General features: G+C 47.6%; 1 protein-coding gene across 1 annotated transcript; it reads left to right on the top strand.

Annotated features, from left to right (window-relative positions):
* The first annotated feature begins 318 nt into the window (after positions 1–318).
* On the top strand, positions 319–13,189 carry pptc7b (protein phosphatase targeting COQ7 b). The gene is made up of 6 exons (XM_018753190.2): positions 319–942; positions 6,462–6,641; positions 8,287–8,485; positions 10,067–10,190; positions 10,329–10,458; positions 11,169–13,189. The coding sequence occupies exons 1-6, from the start codon at positions 741–743 to the stop codon at positions 11,225–11,227; spliced, it is 894 nt and encodes a 297-aa protein (XP_018608706.1). The 5' UTR covers positions 319–740; the 3' UTR covers positions 11,228–13,189.
* The last annotated feature ends 7,603 nt before the right edge of the window (positions 13,190–20,792 follow it).

Here is a 20,792-nt window from a genome sequence, read left to right on the forward strand (position 1 = left end):
TGTCACTGTCATTCTGTCTTTGCTGTGGAAGTTCCTGTCACCAAGACAAATTCCTTGTATGTGTGGACATACTTGGCAATAAAGCTCGTTCTGATTCTGATATGTATGCGCTGACGTGCGACGTAAAAGCACAGAAAAATATGCTGTACGTTCGCCTAGTTGTACAACACGACACCTATTGGATAACGAGGGCGAATTGACGGCGCTCGGGGGGGGTCAATCCTCAGTCCTCCCTTTTAAGGAGAGCGCCAATTGCGTGCGCGCAACCGCCCGTGACGTCATGGCCAGGAGTCACGAGACCCGGGAGACCGTATCTCACTACATCGCCGGAACCCGGCTGTGACTGAGTGCGAAAGCGTGTGAGAACGAAGCGCGATGGAGGTGATGGCGCACACGACAGGAACCGGCTCCGTCCCAACCTAACGCTTGCGTATCGTCTATTTATTATACGAGTGGTAGCGGAAAACGTGTGGACGCTTAGATACCCGAATAAGTAGCCTCTCGCGCGCGGTGCTGACGACCTTGGCGCTGTTCTGCTGGCTCGCTGAGCGGCGTGTTCGAGTCTGTTGTTGATCTTTGTATTGCGGGGAAGCCGAATGTGGCGTGTTTGAGGGAGAAGCGCGAAGAGGCGGACCGGACGGAGAAGAGAAGAGAGGACAGGAGAAGAGGAAGAAGAAGAAGAGGAGGAGGAGAGAGGAGAGTGCTGGGGCAGGAAGGCGGCTGGGCGCTCGTCTTGTGGGATGATCTCCGTACTCTCCTATGGCAGACTGGTTGCCAGGGCTGTCCTGGGCGGACTCTCCCAAACAGACAGCCGGGATTACAGCCTAGTGACGGCGAGCTGCGGCTTCGGCAAAGACTTCCGCAAGGGCATTTTGAAGAAAGGCATGTGCTACGGCGACGACGCCTGCTTCATAGCGCGGCACAGGTCCGCCGATGTTCTGGGTAAGAACGCAGACGGTCGAACACACGTCATATTGATACTAAAAATGATGTGGCATAACGCGAAAATGACGCTGAGCCCCACGACAGGGCAGCGGATACCGGTGCGGTGACGCCGGGGATGAACACAGCGCGGTTTCCTGTGGATTTTGTGTGTGTGTGTGTGTGTGTGTGTGTGACCTGCTTTGGAGCATCACCTTTCTTACGCGCAGTCCCGTCGCCCTCGGGGTGATTCTGCCGTGTCGCCTCGTCGTGCTTTCGCGTTTCAAGTAAGCACCACACGTATTGAAGTAACTTTTGGTGTTTTCGCTGTGTTTGCTGTCGGCGGCGACCTTTCACCTAGAAAGACGTTCGACTCCTAACGTCGCGCGCGCTGGAGAGGACGCAAGCTGTGCGGCGCGTGGGCAATGCGCGCGTGTGGTTTTTTTTTTTTTAATTTTTTCTTCTTTTTTCCTCTTCTTCCAGTCCTGTTCTTGAATCGTTCCACACTTTTCATGATCATGTCCTACTCTATAAATAATTTCCGTATAACAGTAAGGTAATTTTATTTACCACAGTGGTTGAGATGGTTCCCGTAGTATCAGTTCGGACCCCAATTTGCGGGGGGGGGCCCGGTGAGCTGCAGGTCATGCTTTCGGAGGGAAGCACTGTAAAGGTCAGGATGGTCACCCGTGGGGGCGGCCATGTTGGCGGAAGAGCCGCCGCGTGGCCGAGTGAGCGCCGCTCTCAGCGGACCGAGTACCGGCGGAAGGAGCTGCTTCTCGACTTAGCGGTTTTCGCAGCGCGCGCGTCCCTCCCTCGTGAGTCTCCTGCTTCTGCCGCTTCCTCCAGCTACCAGACGTGTCCTTTAACTTCGCGAACCGCAGCGACTAATAGTAGTATTTTACACGCCCTTGCATTAGCGGACATCCTTCCCCAAGGTGACTTACCGCGCTGTAACTGCACTCCTTACTTCTCATTCGCCCATCCGCGGGGGCAGGAGAGAGAGAGAGAGAGAGAGAGAGAGCGCACGCGCGCACACACGTGACGGGTCTACTACCTGTTGTAACGCCGGTGTGTCCATCCCGTTGCTTTGGCGGGAATCCATGTGCGGAATTATTCGTAACCTGTTACAGCGCCGTGTGACGTGAAAATAAGTCGCACTGAATCCTAGTAGACGTCTAAACTGAAACGTTGTTTCACTGTGTCTTCTTGTGCGGTGTGTGTGTGTCAAAACTTGGTCATTCAGTAGGTCGGCGTTTATGCTACGGTTACAGGCGCTGCCTTCGAACCCGAAAGTTGCAAGTTCGAATCCCACCTCCAGCTGTAGTACCCTTGAGAAAAGTACTTGCCCAGAATTGCTCCTGTAATTTTACCTAGCTGTATAAATGGGTAAATAGTTGTGGGTAACTGAACACTGAATCACTTTGGAGGGAGGAGTTGGCTAAACAAATATTTGTTAATTTTACAGATATTCTTGCAGCTGTGTTGCCAGATGTGCCAGGCCATACATCGGACGCTCCTTCCTCATCCGCTTGATTTCCTGTTAAATGTTTGTTGATGACGCTGAGACGCTACGGGCCAACGCGTTTGGTTTGAGTTCATTGTGTTCAGGTTTTTCACTGTTTTTTTTTTTTTTTTTTCCCCCTTTCCTGCTGCCTTTTGGGGTTTCCTGTGCTTCCCCAGGGCACCGTGTGAGGAAGATCTGCGAATGGAGGACCTCCTTAGACCCCGGAGAGCGGGACGTAAAACGAGGCCACGCGTATTCGGACCTGCGATCTCACGTGTGCCGCCTATGTGATGAAACATTTACGTTTATTCAGTTAGCTGATGCTTTTCTCCAGAGCCGCTTAGTTATTTATCCATTTATGCAGCTTATACAAGATCTGCTTTTGTAACCCTTAGCAAGGAATTAAAGTAGTAACATGGTCTACGTGATGGTGTAATGAGTAAGAAATGAAGGTGTGCCCTGCACAGCGATAAAAATGGTAGCTGAAAGTGGGAGGAAATGCCCTTTAATTGACAGGACATCCATCCAAATGGGAAGAATCCTCAGGACCCTAATGGCCTGATGTCCATCCTGAAAGTGCCTCTTAACAGGGTCGTGTTTTACCGGGTCTTTGGCTCAGTTGCGGCGCAATTGCTGCATCCGCTCTTCAGGGGCGGTGACCGTTTTAATGGCTTGGCTCGTGAATTTCGGGGCAAACTTCCAAGCCCCTTTTCGCTGAAACTTCTTACCCTCCCGTTTAGCTGCGTCGGGACGCTTCTAAATAGATTTCCTTTACTGAGAATTAGTGCGGCAAACTTTGCGCAGCTGAAAGTGCGTGTTGCAGAATTTGTCGTAAATCTGCCAGTGTATCCTAACCTGACATGAAGTGGACCTCCTGCGGTAAAGGGGCCTATTTGCTCATTTATTGAACTCGTTGAGGAGGAGGGCGGCTTTACTGTACAGGACTTTGCAGCAACATGAAATCTCACTTGTTCTGCGAGAGGGGGAAATGGTATAAACAAATTGTCAATGTTTAATCGATAGTCTTAGGACTTTCACCATTTTTCTGATGAAATCAACATGTCCTGTGAGCACCACGGGGTTGTAATTCTCCAAAGCGACTTAAGATGAACTGTCATGTTATCAGCCCACACACCTTATTCACCAGGGTGACTTACACTGCTAGATACACTATTTACACTGGGTCATTCATCCATACATCAGTGGAACACACACACTGTCACTCATGCTAGGGGTGAATCTGAACAGCATGTCTTTGGACTGTGGGAGGAAACCAGAGCACCCAGATAACGTGCAAACTCCATACAGACTGAGCAGGGGTCGAATTCGCGTCCTCTCGCACCACCAAGGCACTGAGACAGCAACGCTACTCACTGTGCTGCCCACATAGCAGTAAATCCTTTGACCTATATATTTGGATTTTGAAGTCATAACAAACACTGCCCAAATTGGAGGATTTAATGAAAGCTGTACATTTTGGAAGTGATAATGGTATTAAAGTTGTCATAACGGTCAGCGATAGTGACGGACAGTTGTGCCGATTGGGATTTTAGTGCCTTTTTATTAAAATTGCATTGTGTCTACAGGATCCTCATTTTCATTTGACCTCGGCTAGCCATCTGAGATGCGCTGGAATGAGTAAACAGAATCTGGGGTTTCCCCCGACGCAAATGGATATAAGGTCAACCGGAAACGGTTAAAGCATCATAACTGGCCATATACAGATTTTCTCTAATAGTTGCAGAGAAAATAGTAGACCTGTAACTGGGAAACAATTTTTGCTATGTGGTTGGGTATAATGAATACTCACTTATGGCATTCTACAGTCATTTCTGCCAGAATTAATATTTAGGGTTGAACACACCTACCATGTTTTTATTCGGGCATTGTCGGGAATTGGAGTCATCACCGAAATGGAAAAAATACCCTTTGCAGAGAGATTTATAGATATTAATAGGTGGGCCTCTTCGCTAGAGCCGCATGGCCGGTGATGCGGCAACCAGACTACGAAAAGAAAGCAAGAGTCTGATTTGTGTAGTAAACTAGAAAAGTAAAGGTGATGGTGTGCATTTTGGGTGACCTTCAATGCTCTTACGCTTATCTCTGCAGTTTAAATCAAAGTCCCTGCACCGTTTCGTTCTGCGTGTTCAGCACCACATGGAAGGAGGTAATAGCAGGGCAGTAATGTCAAGGTTATCGGCTCTTGTTGTGTTTCGGTCCTCGCTGTGCGACGTTCGGGACAATTTCTGGGCTCGGCGTAGAGTAACGCACACGGTTGGGTTGGTTGCTTTAAGACGTCTTTTGCTCAGGACACATTTTTTGGCAGCAGCATCTACTTTGTGTCTTCCTGTAGTAGGTATCCGCGATGGTGCGGAGTGTTTTAGCTGTGCCTTTGAGGTCTGCTTGGCCGTGGAAGGAATCTGGCATTATATTGCGAGAGGAGCTGGGGCATTTTCTAGGAAATGCCACTTTGAGAGTGAGGAGGGCACCGACTGAGATGGTCATCATGCAGCGCATGCTGAACCCGCTGGTTTTTCAGCACCTGTCTGTTGGAATTCCTGTTCTACCATCTTAAAATTGGTAGCTGGAAGTTATTGTGAAAGACGGTTAGTCCACGTGTGACTTGGAGATTAGATGTGAGGAGCTGTCAGAAGTTGAAGGATCTCCAGGAACGTCCTCCTCTTAATCTCCTTTGTGGTTTTCCTGCCCTCGCTGTATGTATGCAATGCTCTTCGAGTATTTTGCTGGTTGCTGCATGACTTGACAGAACGTAATAACTGTCAGAAATAAAAGGTAAGGGCGTTTGCCTTGCATTCTTTCTTGTCGAAAAGCCTCTCTGTTTTTATGCCTGGTAGGAATGACACTCCACTTAAGTCATTCATATGTCATACATCCCAGCATATGGTTAGTTTCTCCTGATTTCGCTCAACCTTCAAGGTTGGGGGGACAGTGGATCTAGTCTGATGTGAGGACCCCCCCATTCGTGTCAATTCAGCTTTGCACCCGTTCACCCCGCGGTCTTATGCCACCACACACACGCAGACCGAGCCCATTGTGTGGTTGTCACCACCCGTCACAGCCCCCCACCGGAGGCCTCGTTGCCAGAGTGCAGCTGTTTGTCTCGGTTGTTCTCACCCTCTTCTCCTTTTTTACCTCCTCAGTGGCGGTGAAAGGAACAGTGTTTTCTCAGTTGCTGGAGCGTATGTTGGCCCCGCGACACGCTGGTGTCGTCTGCTCTGCGCTTCCGGGACCGAGGTTCTCCGGTTCTGTCTGAAGCGACTTGAACGTTTTGTCGTGTCGCCATCGTTCGGCGTCGGCTCGGCCGTTTGCGGCACCGCATACGGAGCGTCTCGTGTATTTGCTTAATTGTACGTGCCCCTCATTACTGTAATTGCCTGGTGGTGATGCTCCTTTTTTTAGTTTGAGCTGGTTTAATTTAGTAAAGGACGCTGAAAAGCAGCGTTGGTGGCCCTGCATAGCGCCGGTCTGGGAGGGTGCTGGTGGGGGATGGCGTTGGACGTCTCGGCGAACCAAGGCGGTGTTCTTGGCAGGCGACAAACATTCCTACCTGTGCTGTTGTACTTGTGCCCTTGAGGAAGGTGCTTAATCTGAACTGCTTGAATAAATACTTTTTGGCAAACAAGTATTAAATTTCTAATTGCTTAGGCACCCTGGTGTCAAAGGTAATCTAAGAATTTTTCCTAGCCCCCCCCAGTCTCACTAGATTTGTCACATGATTGAAATTTCTGTCGAATTTAAGAAATCTGGGTTCCATACACTAACTCTAAGGGTCATTAACGGTGACCCCTGGCACCATGTGATGGCAAAAGGCACATTTCTCAGAACGAGAGAAGCAACCCAATGACATGGCATCGGATGATAAAATCAACTCGTGTGTTCCTTCTCTATTGCAGCTGTTACTGTTGTCATCCGTCAATCCGAGAAGGGAGCCAACAGTTACTCATGGTGCGAGATTTGCGTCGGTGGATACAACAGTGTGTCTTACGTTCTCTGTCCGTGTCTATGTACTCAGGTGTAGCGGATGGCGTGGGCGGCTGGCGGGACTACGGTGTGGACCCCTCCCAGTTCTCGGCGACCCTGATGAAGACATGTGAGCGACTCGTGAAGGAGGGCCGCTTTGTCCCCAGCAACCCAGTAGGCATCCTTACCATGGGGTACTATGAGCTCCTGCAGAACAAGGTGCCCCTGCTGGGTAAGCAAGCAGAAGCGCTCTTTTGTGCTTCATTTCCATCACACCCTTCGCTGCATCTCCTGCCGTGCTGCTTTTTGAGACCTGTCAATGAGCAGTGACCATCGCAAAGTGACCGATCTTACTCCCTTGGCTGCTGACCTTCGTGCTTTGACCGCTGACCACGGTGCTGTACAGAGAGCAGTCTGAGGCCATGGTGTTTTCCAGGTGCCTTCAGCCCGTGAAGCGATTAGTGGTGTCTTTATCCTCTTGGAACGACACTAAGCTGGAATTGCTGCCGTATGTCCATCTGACAGTGCGAACAGCGAGGACTGCAGAAAGACGGCTCTGCAAGTCGTGCTGAGTACAGAAGAATAAATTGTCTGCAGGAATGAGTCAGGGAACGGCTGTGCCGGAAGCCTCGGCAAACGCCTTCCTCTGGAGAACGTCCAACATCCGCCTGGGGGGGCACATTAATAGAATAAAAATGTCCCGGAACTGTTTCTCCTTGTACATCTTTTGTGTGCAGAAAGAACCCCCTTTTTAGTGTATTCTAATTGATTGATTTAGGTGGTCATTGAATGAACTCGACTCCGGTCCTGGCAAAATGGCAGAGGGATGAGTCTTGGTCACGGGTAGGAAGTCGGGACCATAAATGACGGCTTTGCGCTCGCTCGGCGACCATTTCTGCGCTTCTGCTCATTGCTACGCTCGCTGCGGCACCTAATTCAGAAATGGATTTTGCAAGGCCAAGAGGCAAGTGCGGACACTGTTCCTACCGCTCTTATCCGCCCCCCTCGTTTCGTGCGAGACCGCTGGAGCAGCAGAGTTGAGCCCGCCTGCGTTGTTTCTGGGTGCGGTGATATGCGTCCCGTGTGCCTGCGTTGAGTAGGCAGCCTGGAAGTGTGATCAGAAACCATCGGATCAAGGTCACATTCTTGGTTGTAAGAGGAGAGCGCTGGAAACCTGAGCCGTTGTCGTTTCCCATTTGCTTGTCCCGTGACCCCCATATTTCCACTTCTCGGGCAGCTGGGGGTTGGACTCGCATGCCATTTTTCCATTGTATTGGTGCTCTGGGCTGACAGTCAGCAGAAGACACTGCATGTGACGCAGCGTACCAAGGGGGTTGGGGAGCTGCCATTTAAACTCCGTAACCACTTGGCTCTATCGAGGATCCCGCTGTCAATATTACTGATTTGTGCCATTACTGCTCTTAAGTTAATGACTTCAGCCTGTGTGTGGGCTCTGCACATATGCACTACTGGCTCTGTGTGCAGGCTTTGCAGACAGGTTAGTCGGCAAAGCTCCTGTAGTTTTTTTTTAAATTCACGTTGTTTGTTCTCTGTGCGTAAAAGTGTCCCGGTGGCCCTTTTCCAGGTGGTTCAACGAGCAAGACCTTGGCCGGGGTAGAGACCCATTCGCTTTGGTGACGTCTGTAAATGTGTCGCAAACAAGGCCGGCGGAAAAGGAACTCGACCTTAGTGCAAGAGCTCAAATCCCTCAAACTTGAGTTGAAAACCTAGGTCGTGCCACAATTCCCTTCTTTGTCGTCACTTGATTTATTGTGAGAATTGTTTTCGATGAAGTTTTGTTTCGAAAATGCCTGGATATGATCTTAATTTGCCCGCTAATCTCGCCTCCCTCTTTCCCTTTCTTTCCCCCTCTGCAGGTAGCAGCACTGCCTGCATTGTGGTTCTTGACCGGCAGCGACACCAGTTGCACACAGCCAATCTCGGTGATTCGGGCTTCCTGGTGGTACGGGGCGGCGAGGTGGTGCATCGCTCCGACGAGCAGCAGCACTACTTCAACACGCCCTTCCAGCTGTCTATTGCGCCGCCTGGGGCCGAGGGTGCCGTGCTCAGCGACAGGTCAGTGTCCGAACGGCTCCGCTTCTGCAACGAACGCAGCTCCGCGGCAGTTCGGATCTCATTTTGGGGGACGGCTGCGTGAACGTCAGGAAGGTTTACAGCTCCCGTTTCAGTGAAGTTAACCTCATCTTGAGTTCTTCGGGGAAAAAGGTTTTCTATAAAAAGGAAAAAACTGACCTCTTGTCCTCATGTACTTTGGAGCACACTGTGTCTCCCATCCTCTGTGGGCACTGACCCTGAACCAGACCTGGGTTGGACCATGAGGTGCCTGGTAACGTCATGGTTTGTGTGGGGAGAATTGCCAGGACCTTGTGACGCAGCTCTACCGCCTGCCAGCAGTGTGCAGTGTCTGGTTACCCAGAGATGCTGGGGAGGGAGGACAGTGGGCTCAGGTCAGGCTGCTGATGTAGACACCCAAGCCAAGTGGGCTCCGATCCCAGACGGGAGGGTCATGGGACTCTCTGAGAGCAGCCAATGGTCGTCTTTTCTCCTCCTCAGGATCAAGGAGGGGAAACTGTGCCCAGGATCTGTTTAAAATTTTACTGCCAAACTCCCAGTGTTGACTAGTGTAGAGTTTTCCTCTGATACTTAATATAACGGTGCCCCACACACACACCACTCCACCTACCTACCTACAAAGCACATCAGAGGGGAGGGCATGTTCTGTTCCTGGTTTCTCGCTGTTGGTAGCAACCATAACTCATAAGAAGAGGACCACACAAACCCAAGTGAACTTGGACTAAAAAAAGAAACTCACTTGGCACTTTGTAGGAGGTTGTGAAGTCATTCCTCCTGTCGTCCTGTTTCTCCACCACGAAATGCGGTTAGCAGCAGCCTCCGTGCTGGGGGTGTCGCGGGACGTTGGCGACGCGTACCTGAGCTCTGCGAAGGCTTCGGTTCCTTGTGCGTTCCGTGGTATGGCGTGTCTTATTCCTCACAAATCTTCCTTCCCAGGAAAGACAGTTACGTTTTAAGGTAGCTGGTAGCGTAGTGGTTAGAGCTGCTGCCTTTGCACCCTGATGTCGCAGGTTTGAATCCCACCTCCATCTGTAGTACCCTGGGGCATGGTTCTCATACTAAACTGCTCTAGTAAAATTACCCAGCTGTATAAAGGACTAAACGGTATAAGTAGCTTAACATTGTAAGTCACTTTGGAGGAAAGGGTCTGATAAATATACATGTACTCGATATATAAAGTTTCCTAGGAAATACACATTTCCTGATATAAGGTGAAGCTTCTCGACAGCACCAGGGTGGGATGATCTGGACCTTCCATTCCTTGCTCTGAACCTTATGCTTTGTTTGGCTGTTGTCCTTAGCTTTGCTGGGACAGCAGACGCCTAATAATACACAAGGTTTCACCAGTTCACTCGCTTACCGTGGACAGTCCAGACTGTGTGTGGGCTGCGGGGAGTGGCCTCTTCCAAACTCCGTCGTGTGGAGCGAGGGGTCTCTGCGCAACTGGGCACTTGCTGCGGATGTACCGGCAGGGAATGTCGGGAGAAAACGGCACTTTCCCCGCAAGAGGCATCAAGCTACCTGTTAACACACCGCTTTTCCCCTCCTCCGTCCGCACCGCAGGCCAGAGGCTGCGGACAGCTCCTCCTTTGATGTCCAGCTTGGTGACATCATCCTGACAGCTACGGATGGCCTCTTTGACAACATGCCGGACTACATGATCCTGCAGGAGCTCAAAAAGCTAAAGGTGGGTTGTCGCCTCTGATGGCAGAATCGGGTAAATGGTTATCCGTCCGTATGCCGAGAGACGGATCAGCTCACTTTGTCAGTATCTCGCGTTCCCGCCCTTTCTGATGTTCTGTAATCCAATTTCTCGGCGCTGCAGAACACGAACTACGAGAGCATACAGCAGACAGCCCGGAGCATAGCGGAGCAAGCCCACGAGCTGGCCTACGACCCCAATTACATGTCGCCCTTCGCACAGTTTGCGTGTGACAATGGGCTGAATGTACGAGGTAAGCGATAGGCGGAGGGGACGACGGCGGCACGGCCGGTAGCGCTGGCGCCTCCGCTTCTGAGCTCTGCTTTCGGACAAGATTTCAGGACACCGGATTGTGCAGCGGTTAGAGCTGCTGCTTTTGGACCCAAAGGTCGCAGGTTCAAATCCCACCTCCAGCTGTAGTACCCTTGAGCGAAATGCTTACCCCTACTTTCCCCAGTAAACTTGCCAAGCTGCATAAATGGGTAATTGTACGAGGTTTTACACTGTTGCTTTGGAGAAGAGCATCAGCTGAATAATAAGTGTAAACATGTCCTCCCCAAGTGTACATGGGGTTTGTAAAAGGTGGATTGGTGACTCTAAATTGCACATAGTGTGTGTGAGACTTTGCCCTGGGATGGACCGTCCCACCCTGTCTCACTCTATACTGCTGGGATGAGCTCTGGACCATGATGACCCTGTGCTGCAATGAGGATGGATGAGCGATGCCTTATGTCATTTGTTCCGACTTCAGATTGTTTTTGATGATAGTTGCCCTTGACCGATTCCAGTTTGTCGCTGAGTAACGATTCAGATCTGTCAGGGGCTTCATTCTGGTGGAGATGAAGAGGGATGGGAAACGGCGAGAACTGCAGCGTGAACCGCTACATAGCCGTGTGTGGTGAGCGGTGCGCTTCGTCCGGCACCTGTTTGCATTAATCTGTCTCCTTTGTGTGTCTCCTCCAGGGGGGAAGCCGGATGATATCACAGTGCTGCTGTCCATAGTGGCGGAATACACGGACTAGCTGTCCACCGGTGGACGCGTTCCCTCGGCCAACTTTTGCCTCCTTCCTGCTCCGATGAACAGTCTGCTGCTGTTGAGAGAAGAGATGGCTACCCCCCATCCCCCCTTTTTGTTCATCACCCTTTTCCAACAGCCACCCGACCTGTCGTCTTACTTGCATCCCCCCCATCCTTCCTTATACATTCACATCTTCATCCTTTTCTAGCTCTAACTGAAATCAGGAGCCTGATTGGTATTGGTGCCAGCAAGACCATGTGATTAGATCTGTGGTCCTGTCCCAATCATTTTATACACGAAAGCCATGATTGTAACACCCCACCGCCCTCCCCCCCCCACCCCAGCCCTTCATTGAAGGGAGGGGAGGCAATCGTTTTGTACAATAGGGCTGAACGCGGCGCCGCCAGTCGTCCTTGGATGTCAGCAAGGCTTTTGAACTCGGAGGCTGTTGGAAGTTCAGTCTGTAATGACTCAGGAGTGTTTGAGTGTCTGCCGTACGGATGGAAGCGTGTGGACGGGACATCTTGTCACGTGAGAATATTGGTCAGCTTCCTTGGTTTGTGTTACCACCAGCCTAAAGTGAGTTGCGTAGGCGCAGGTCAGATGCTAAGAAGGCAGAGTTAGGGTTAGGGTCCATTGCGTGGAACTGAAAAAGGGAGTAGCTGGGCCCTGGTCACTTTTGTGTCATTGGGTTGGGAAAAGTTGTCTTAGAGCACCTCCTCCTACTTGGAGACGTGTCTGCTGGTGTCCCCTCGAATCCGCAACGGTGCACTGCTTCTGTTGCCGGAAGCCAGTCGTTAAACATGACACATTGTAGATTTGTCACAGTATATTTTTATTATTTTAACCAACTGTGTATATACCTTCAATTTTTTTTTTTGACAAAGGATTTGTGCGGTTACTGTACGCGGCGCTACAGTGTGGCAGCAGGAGTACGCAAAGCCTACACTGTGTGTAGACGGGGAAGTTCTTTAGTTTTGCTTCGGCACGCTTATTGTGCGCTTGCGCACATGCAAATAGAGAATTTGGAAACGACAAAACGTGTGTGGGACGGACTGTGGACACTTCTGCTTTCATTTATATGATCGTTAAATGGTTTCTTTGTTTTTATATCCAATTTTAGGGAGGAGGGGAGAATAAAGCGCACAAGACTGCTAGCATCTGTGAATGCTCAAAGTGAAATGACAGGTTAGATATAAAAAAGCATTTATTTTTGTAACACGTGTTCATTAGCGCAGATTTGATCCTGAAACCGTAATACTTTGAATTGTCCTGTGATTGGCTGTATAATTCTTGGCGCGTGTGTGTGTGTGTGTGTGTGTGTGTGTGTGTGTGTGTCAGTATACCTGTTGGCTTAGTTTTCTCCCCCCCCATTTTAATTTGGGGATGTGTGTATATGCTGTAGATGTCTGCTACTTTGCAGAGCTTAAATTCCTAATGTAACGCATGAGTGTACATGCCCTTTATTTTTAAATTTTATTTATTTGAATGGTAATCCGAGTTGTGCATTTTTCCTTTTTTCTGCATTAATGAAAACAAGAAATGGACTGTTCCTGTGTTACTCTTCTTGTTATGCTGTTAACCGCAGCCCCCGCTGTACCCCAACCTGCGCGCCTTGTCGCACCCGAGGCGCTCATCGCCCTCCGTCGGTCGGCAAAGTGCTGCGATGCTATTCATGTGACGCCAGAGCTGTTACTCTTCAGCAATCCGTTTCTCTGCGATTGGCCCCTGTCTGCACCGAGAGGAGATATTTTGCCCAGCGCAGCCTTTCGGGTCGTGATGAAGCCTTTCTTCATTTAGCAGACAAGTGCAAAAAACCTCCTCGCTCTTTGGGTGACGTTCTCCAGATGTTAATTCTTCCGTGCTAAAATGCAGGTGCACCAAAGATTTATGCTCGTCCAGTTTCTCCTCCACTTTGACATTTAATTTCTCCTCATTTAAAATGTAGAACAATACTGTAAAAAAAGTGCATAATTTTTTGCATTACCTGTATTTCAGCTTTCCGAACATTGGGCAGTTCTGTGGTCGTCACGTGTGACCTTAAGTGTATGCATATTTAGCATAAATAAGCCTCCTCGAAATTGTCATTAGAAGCACGCTCTTTTGATTCCCAGCTCCTTGGCAGTCTTCTCACCCATAGTCCATTTGCAATTACTGAGTTTCAAGATGTACAGGATCAGGGATTTTAGCATTTTATCCAGTATAGCAATTTGGTCAGTGTAATGCATACCCCCCCCCAACATTGTTCATTTTTGATGTGGCAGTTATCAACTTCCCCAGGTGTTGAGAGATGGGAAAGTACATTGCTTATGTTAAGTCAGAGATGAAACCAAAGTAGGTAAGCCATAATCGAGTGCAACGGGTTCTTCCCTGGCGTGACTGTGCACCGTACAATGCGTTCCACCCGCAGACGAGCAGATGAAGGTCTATCTGGAAAGTGAGGATTATCTGTGGAATTGGGTTGCTTTTTTCTTGAGCAGTGAACTAAATTTAAATTAGTAGTGTGTACAAGCTGTTAATTTTTACAATGACATTTAATGGCTAAGTGCTTTTATGAAATTGGCAATTGAGCAAACTTAACGCATACCAGTGCGACATGGTATTTTCTTTCATATCACTTTGCAAAAATCTGATTTTTCCATTGTCTGTTCTTTAAATCTGCAATTCGAGTGTGTGTGTGTGTGTGTGTGTGTGTGTGTGTGTGTGTGTTCCTCTCCCCCTTTTTTCTCCTGCTCCCCTTTCCTCTCTGGCAGAGGGTTGGATTGTGACTTATGTAAAGTGGTTTGGAGAGATGGTAAGATGATGGCTGTGATTGGATGACAAGATGTGAAAATGAGGTAAATGAACAGAAAACCAGACTGATCTCACAGTATGACTAGAAAACCGGAATTTTGAAAGCCTGAGTCCTAAGGGGGTGACGGGATGGTGGTCTTGGATGGATGGGGGGGGTGGTAGGCAGATTGGAGCACCGGTGCTGGCTGAACAACATGCTTCTCTTTGCCTTAAAAACCAGCTCCGTCCATGTGGCTGCAACACCCTGCTGGCCCAGCATGTCCTGTTCCCAGCACCCGGTTCTCCTTTTAAAAAGAAGGCTCTGGGCTCTGGTCCTTCTCAAAGGGGCTTCTGCAGCTCCTCAGCTTTCTCCTCCTGTCTCAAAGCGGGTGGTGTCTTAAGTTGTGTGAGCGCCGTTCTCGTGTATGGCGGAATAACACAGGCATGGTTTCTGTAAATAGGTTTTCAAAAGTTGTAAAATATTTAAATAAAGAATATAGTATTTATACTAAACTGGGTGGGATTTTTTTTTATTATAAACTTGTGCATACATGTGACATTGTACTGGGGTACTATAATAAATCTTTCTTGCATACGACTGTTCTCCCTCATGGGGGATGTCCTGGCAATGCTGCTTCTTACCTCGAGACCTTCACTGTTCCTCCACAAATACCTGTTCCACACTCAAAGGTCAGATCAGGCGACTCTGTGCCAACCCCCGAATTCTAGAGACTGTAAACATTATGTGCTTCGCCTACACTGCGAAAGGAGGAAATCTGTTGGTGGAAGCAAGCTTAGTTTATAGGAACATTTTAAATATATTAATATCCTGACCTGCCTGTGCTGTAACACAACCGAACTACAGTGCATTTATTGAGCAATTCCTTTCTCTAAAGCAGCGTACCGTGGTAAGCTACCTACGAACCATTTATACACCAGGGTAAGTTTCACAGCGAGAGGAAGTGGTGCAATTCGAACCTCTGACCTTCGAAGGCAGTGGCTGTGATGACCACACTCCCTGCTGCTCCAGACTTTTCCATTTGATTCCCCTTAAATGCAAATGTCTCTGGTTTCCGTTTTTTCCCTTTTTAACCCTTGTCACATCGGCTCTTCCGACTGGCATCTCTTCAGTACTTCTGGGCAGTGCTGGAACAGGCAGAGCGCTGTCAGTGAACGGCTGCACTATTGATGTGCAAATTGATCAATTTCTGATCATATGGCTACAATCAAAAGTATGACATTACCTGGTGTTGCTTGATCAAATGCAATACTGCGAATTCACGATTCCTAGGATCTCCACAATTCGGTTTCATTTTTATCAGGATGTCAAACAGCTCCCTTCTCTTGTCACATTGAATTGCATCACATACATTGGGGAAAAACCCAGTAGTTTCTTATGCAAATTGTTGCTTGCCGTGTTGAAATACGTTCGAAATGCAGATCACTTCTTTGTCAGTGAGGCCGTTCGGTGAACTGTGGCACAGAGCGCCGTGACCAAATGGTTCACGGTAGGGGCCTTGGGTCAGTAGTCTGAAAGTTGTAGTTGAGGTCCCCGAATGGGCCGTGTGCTCTTTTCTGAAAATTATACTTCATCTAATGTAAATTTGTTTAAATAACTGATGGAAAAATGAATAACCTTGCTCATTGGAATATTTGAACTGTTTTTCACCTGTGGGGCTACCATACTTACTATGGTACCTGTTGGGTATTATATGACTCAGTGTGTTTACCTTGGAATTAGTGTAATTGCAATGGAATTTACTAGCAAAGGCCTGTTTGAACTTGTTGATTCGCAAAGAAACTCCCCAGAGCTGCTAAAGTCAGCTATGAGGAGGTGTGGAACTACAGGAAACCCAAATAATTATTCTAGAGCACCGCTTACACATTCGTTTAGCTGATGCTTTTTTCCCCAAAGCAACTTACAATGTTAATCTATTTAGAAATATTTACCCATTTATAGAGCTGGATAATTCTACCGGAGTAATTTAGAGTAAGTACCTTGCTCAAGGGTACTACAGCAGACGGTGAAATTCAAACCTGCAACTTCTGGGAAGGCACCAGTTCTACCCACTACACCACCAGCTGCCCCTGTAGCACAGTAGATACATTTACATCTATTCTTTTAGCTGACACTTTTCTCCAAAGCAACTTAAAATTATAAAGTATCTACAATTATTTACCCATTTATACAGCTGGGTAAATTTACTGGAGCAATTTAGGGTAAGTACCTTGTTCAAGGGTACTACAGCTAGAAGGGGGGATTCAAACCTACAACCTTTTGGGGCTTGAAGGTAGCAGCTCCAACCACTATGCTATCAACTGTCCCCAAATAGAAGTATCTACCTGGTAGATAAAACCCTACCCTGACATCTGTTTATCTGGAGTCCCATTCAGTATAATACATTTACTTTGAATGAAATTGTGTGCTAATAAATGTATATACAGTATATGACATAGTATTTGTTTTTGAGTGTTTTTTTTTTTTTTTTTTTTTTTTTTTTAAGTGGGGAGGGGCGGTGGTGTAGCGAGTTTGGTCTGTGCCTCCTCTCTGGTGGATGTGGGGTTCGAGTCCCGCTTGGGGTGCCTTGAGATGGACTGGCATCCCGTCCTGTGTGTGTTTCCCTCCCCCCTCCAGCCTTGTTCCCTATGTTGCCGGGTTCGGCTCCGGTTCACCGTGACCCTGCATGGGAAAAATGGCTTCAGACTGTGTGTGTTTTTTCAGTAAAACTTGCCAACCTGTTCAAACTGTCCAATGACTGCTGTTATTTCATTGTACTGGAATGAGGAATTTTAACGGAAGCGCCTGAAATCAAGATGCCGTGGGATTCCAACATGCACGATGAGCAGATGTATTCAGGGTCACTCATCTGCAGTTGACGTGGGCTTCAACTTGTATGTCACACCCCCTTCCGAGATGCTACGCGTTTCCAACACGAAACGACGGAATAACACGTAAGCGGAGGCGATGGAGTGCGGCTAACGTGCTTCAGACAACCTTCTCTCTCTCGCTTTCCAGGGACAACAAGGCGGTGAAAGAAAACACTGCACCCTGCCAGCTTTCCTGGATCTCAGTTTTCAAAGCGAGAACAAGGCCAGTGAACGAATTTTTTAAAAAAAAAAAAAAAAAAAAAAAACCTTAGTGACAGAAATCAGATAGTTGGCTTAGAACCAGTACCTGTCCATTTTCTCCCCAGACATTATGTAAAAAGGCTTTTTTTCCCCACATGGATAATATAATACATGTTTACGGAGCATGCACAGAGCCTCACAATAAGAAAAGCACAAAGGTTTTTGGTTCTGGCTCCAGTGTGGGTAGAATGAGCTCCCCCTCTCACTCGGAGCTGCTGAATCCCTCTCAACACTCAAGAAGTCTCAAAACTCAGCTCTTTTAGACTCTGATCTCCTACGGTGCTCCATAAATGTATACTAAGTTATGTGTTTAATAAATGAGAAACCCGCTACTCGGACGACGTACGCTGGTCCGCGCGGCGGAATGTGACGAACTGACCGAGTCGTGTGTCTGCATCCGAGTCTCTCCTTCCGTTGGTGTAAAGCGCTGTAGTGTCGTTCTCTGAGATGCGCGCCCCTGCGGAGAAAGGCGTGTGCTAAACAGATAAACGTAAATGCGAAAAACCTTCATGCCGTGAAGTGGAATCACCTCGCCGTGTAACGGGAGCAAGAAACATTTTAAAGCTTCAGTGATTTTCAATGGTGACTGAGGTCACTTCTGGAGAATTTGGAGAGAACAGTGATCTTGGCCTTTGTTCGTACCCAGCACCTTGTGCTCAGCTTCCGCCGCACTCTCGTAATACAAAGGAATTGTGTTTGGCCTGGTCAACAGAAACTTTTTCAAATTCTTTTTTCATTCTCTCTCCCCAACCGGCATTAATTGCGTCTTATCATTCTCTCTCCTACTACGTCTATTCTGGCTGCTCGAGGGGGATCAATTATACTAAAAGTAAAAGATCTGCCTTGTGACTGAATCCCATGAATGAACATTCTAGAAACTAACACACTGAAGGTGAAACAGCAAAAAAATAATGCTCCCATAATCCGCACAAAAATGTATTTATACATTTAATCTGACCATTTCGTTTTTTTTTTTTTTTTTCTTTTTAAATTTAATATCCGATTGGCAGATGAACAGCAAAAAGACTTTCGGGGAGCCAAATGTTGTCTTACTTCATGTGGAGAAATAGTCTGTTTAAATGGAGAAATATTTTTTTCTTGTGTATTCACAAAGTACATCTGGCTGATGAGGAAACCATGTGATACGGGAGCTGACATCTGTGTAGCCTGAAAAAATGCCTCCTGCAGGTGACCCCTTCATACATATTTACACATATTCATTTAGCAGATACTTTTCTCAAAAATGACATACATCTCATCGAAAATACAAGGTGTTCATTACGTGAGCAGAAAGAGACACTTAGATGTAGACGTGTGATTCTTAAATGCAGTTTGTTTCTCTCCGCCATATGAACCAATATTCATGATACATATAAATCAGATACATATAAACATTTACGTTACATTACAGGAGTAGCTGCATAAAGGTTTATCCGGCATCATCTTAAAGTTATGGTGCATGAACATTTACACCTTACATGAACTTAAGAGATGATGGGCCAAGTGAGTCTGGAAGAGGTGAGTTTTCAGACCCTTTTTAAATATGGGCAGGGATTCAGCAGTTCTGAGTGGGAGGGGGAGGTCATTCCACCACAACGGAGCCAGACCCGAGAACCTCCGTGCTTTATCTTTCGTGTGGGACCACCAAACGGGCAGATGTGGAGGAGCGTAGCAGTCTGGTTGGGGTATAGCGGATGATCAAGACTTGTAGATATCTGAGAGCAGTTCTGTTGATGCTTTTGTAGCCCATAACCAGGGCCTTAAATTTGATTCTGGCAACTACAGGAAGCCAGTGCAGAGAAACGAGTATTGGAGATACATATTGTTTAGGGCCTCGGGTTCCCATGGCAACCAGTACTGGGTTCTGACCACGCAGCCTATAATATTCCTCCAACATAGGATGCACCCCATTCATGCTGCCTGCCACATATTCTGGGACTCAGGGACTCTCCGAAAGTTGGCACAGTCGTGGGTACGTATGAAATGCAGCGGTACGGAGAAGCGGCACTATGAATAGAGCACCGCGGTATCAAATGTTAAGAAAGACGCTTTGATTGCTGCAGAAAGGTTATTACTGGGGAAGGTTTATATTTACAACGGTGCCCTCTTTCCTGTGAGGCTGTTGTAAAAGGGTGTATGTGTTAGAATAAAAGTGTTAAACTTTAGTGCTTCCATCTGGAAGGGGCGACCCTGATCCTGGAGGCCTGCAGCCCAATGGATTTTAGAGGAACTTTTTTAATATTTGCAATTCAGTTATACCTGAAACTCCAGGTGACTTTGTTACTAAGTGCTGGTAGTGCGGTAGTTAAAGGTACTGCCTTTAGACCCGAAGGTTGCTGGTTTGATTCCCACCTCCAGCCGGCGTACCCCTGAGCAAGGTACTTTTCCAAAATTTCTCTGTGGGAAAAAAAATTACCCAGCTGTACCTTAACCTTGTAAGTTGCTTTTGAGAAAAGTGTCAGCTAGATAAATAAATATAAAGCAATTAAAAGATGGATTAGAGCCAGTTTACCTCATGGTACCCTAGTGTTAGTGCTGCCCAACCCTGGTATGTGTGGTATATATGTATTGTATATAGGACAATTACTTACCCTAAATTTCTCCAGTAAAATTACCCTGCTGTATAAATGGGTAAATAATTGTAACCTTAACATTGTAAGTTGCTTTGGACAAAAGTAACAGATAAATAAATGCCCATGATTTCACAGAATCTGCATGAAAAAACTAATTGACTATAACTGATAATAATGCAGTTACTTTTCTTTTGTAAATTTATGACATTATCCTCGACAGATCACATTTACATGTATTCATTTAGCAGATGCTTTTCTCCAAAGCAGAGAATCGTAGAAAATACAATGTGTTCATTACATGAGCAGAAAGAGATACTTAGATGCAGACGTGTGATTCTCAAATACAGTTAGTTTATTTCCACCATATGAACCAACGTTCATCAACAGGAGTTGCTGCATAAAACTTGATCCGAATATCGACGATTCCTTCCTAGTAATTTTTTAAATACATATATAAAGAGGGGGGTGCGGTGGCACAGTGGGTTGGACCGCAGTCCTGCTCTCCGGTGGGTCTGGGGTTTGAGTCCCGCTTGGGGTGCCTTGTGGCGGACTGGCGTCCCGTCCTGGGTGTGTCCCCTTCCCCCTCCGGCCTTACGCCCTGTGTTGCCGGGTAGGCTCCGGTTCCCCGTGACCCTGTATGGGACAAGCGGTTCTGAAAATGTGTGTGTGTATATAAAGAGATCAAGAATGATTTGAAAATAATTCTACCCACCATTCATTTGCATTTTATTGATTTCGCCAAAGCTTTTCTCCGAAGCAACACAGTACAATAATTACTGCATAGAACTGATCTTTGTTCACGGTGCCTTAGAGGTGTAGCACTTTCATCTCCCTACCGCCTTTTGTACACCAGAGCAACGAAACACACACACACATGCACGCACAGTACGGGCAAATTACAGTTACCAATTCACATGTTTGGACTGCGGGAGGAAACCAGAGCACCCGGAGGAGAGCCACGCAAAGACAGAAAACACTCAAACTCCGCACAGACTAAGCAGGGACCAAACCTACGTCCCATTGCGGCAGCCCAGGCGGTGTGAGGCAACAGGTACCCACTGCACCACGGTGCTGCCCACGCACTCATTGCACATT

Source organism: Scleropages formosus, chromosome 6, assembly GCF_900964775.1.
Source record: "Scleropages formosus chromosome 6, fSclFor1.1, whole genome shotgun sequence".
Lineage (NCBI taxonomy): Eukaryota > Metazoa > Chordata > Actinopteri > Osteoglossiformes > Osteoglossidae > Scleropages > Scleropages formosus.

Excerpts from the sequence above, each read along its gene's own strand:
- pptc7b (XM_018753190.2), top strand. The coding sequence starts at position 741 with ATGATCTCCGTACTCTCCTATGGCAGACTGGTTGCCAGGGCTGTCCTG. Across the intron at positions 6,642-8,286 it reads GAACAAGGTGCCCCTGCTGG|GTAGCAGCACTGCCTGCATT; the intron begins GTAAGCAAGCAG and ends CCCCCTCTGCAG. Across the intron at positions 10,459-11,168 it reads CAATGGGCTGAATGTACGAG|GGGGGAAGCCGGATGATATC; the intron begins GTAAGCGATAGG and ends TGTCTCCTCCAG.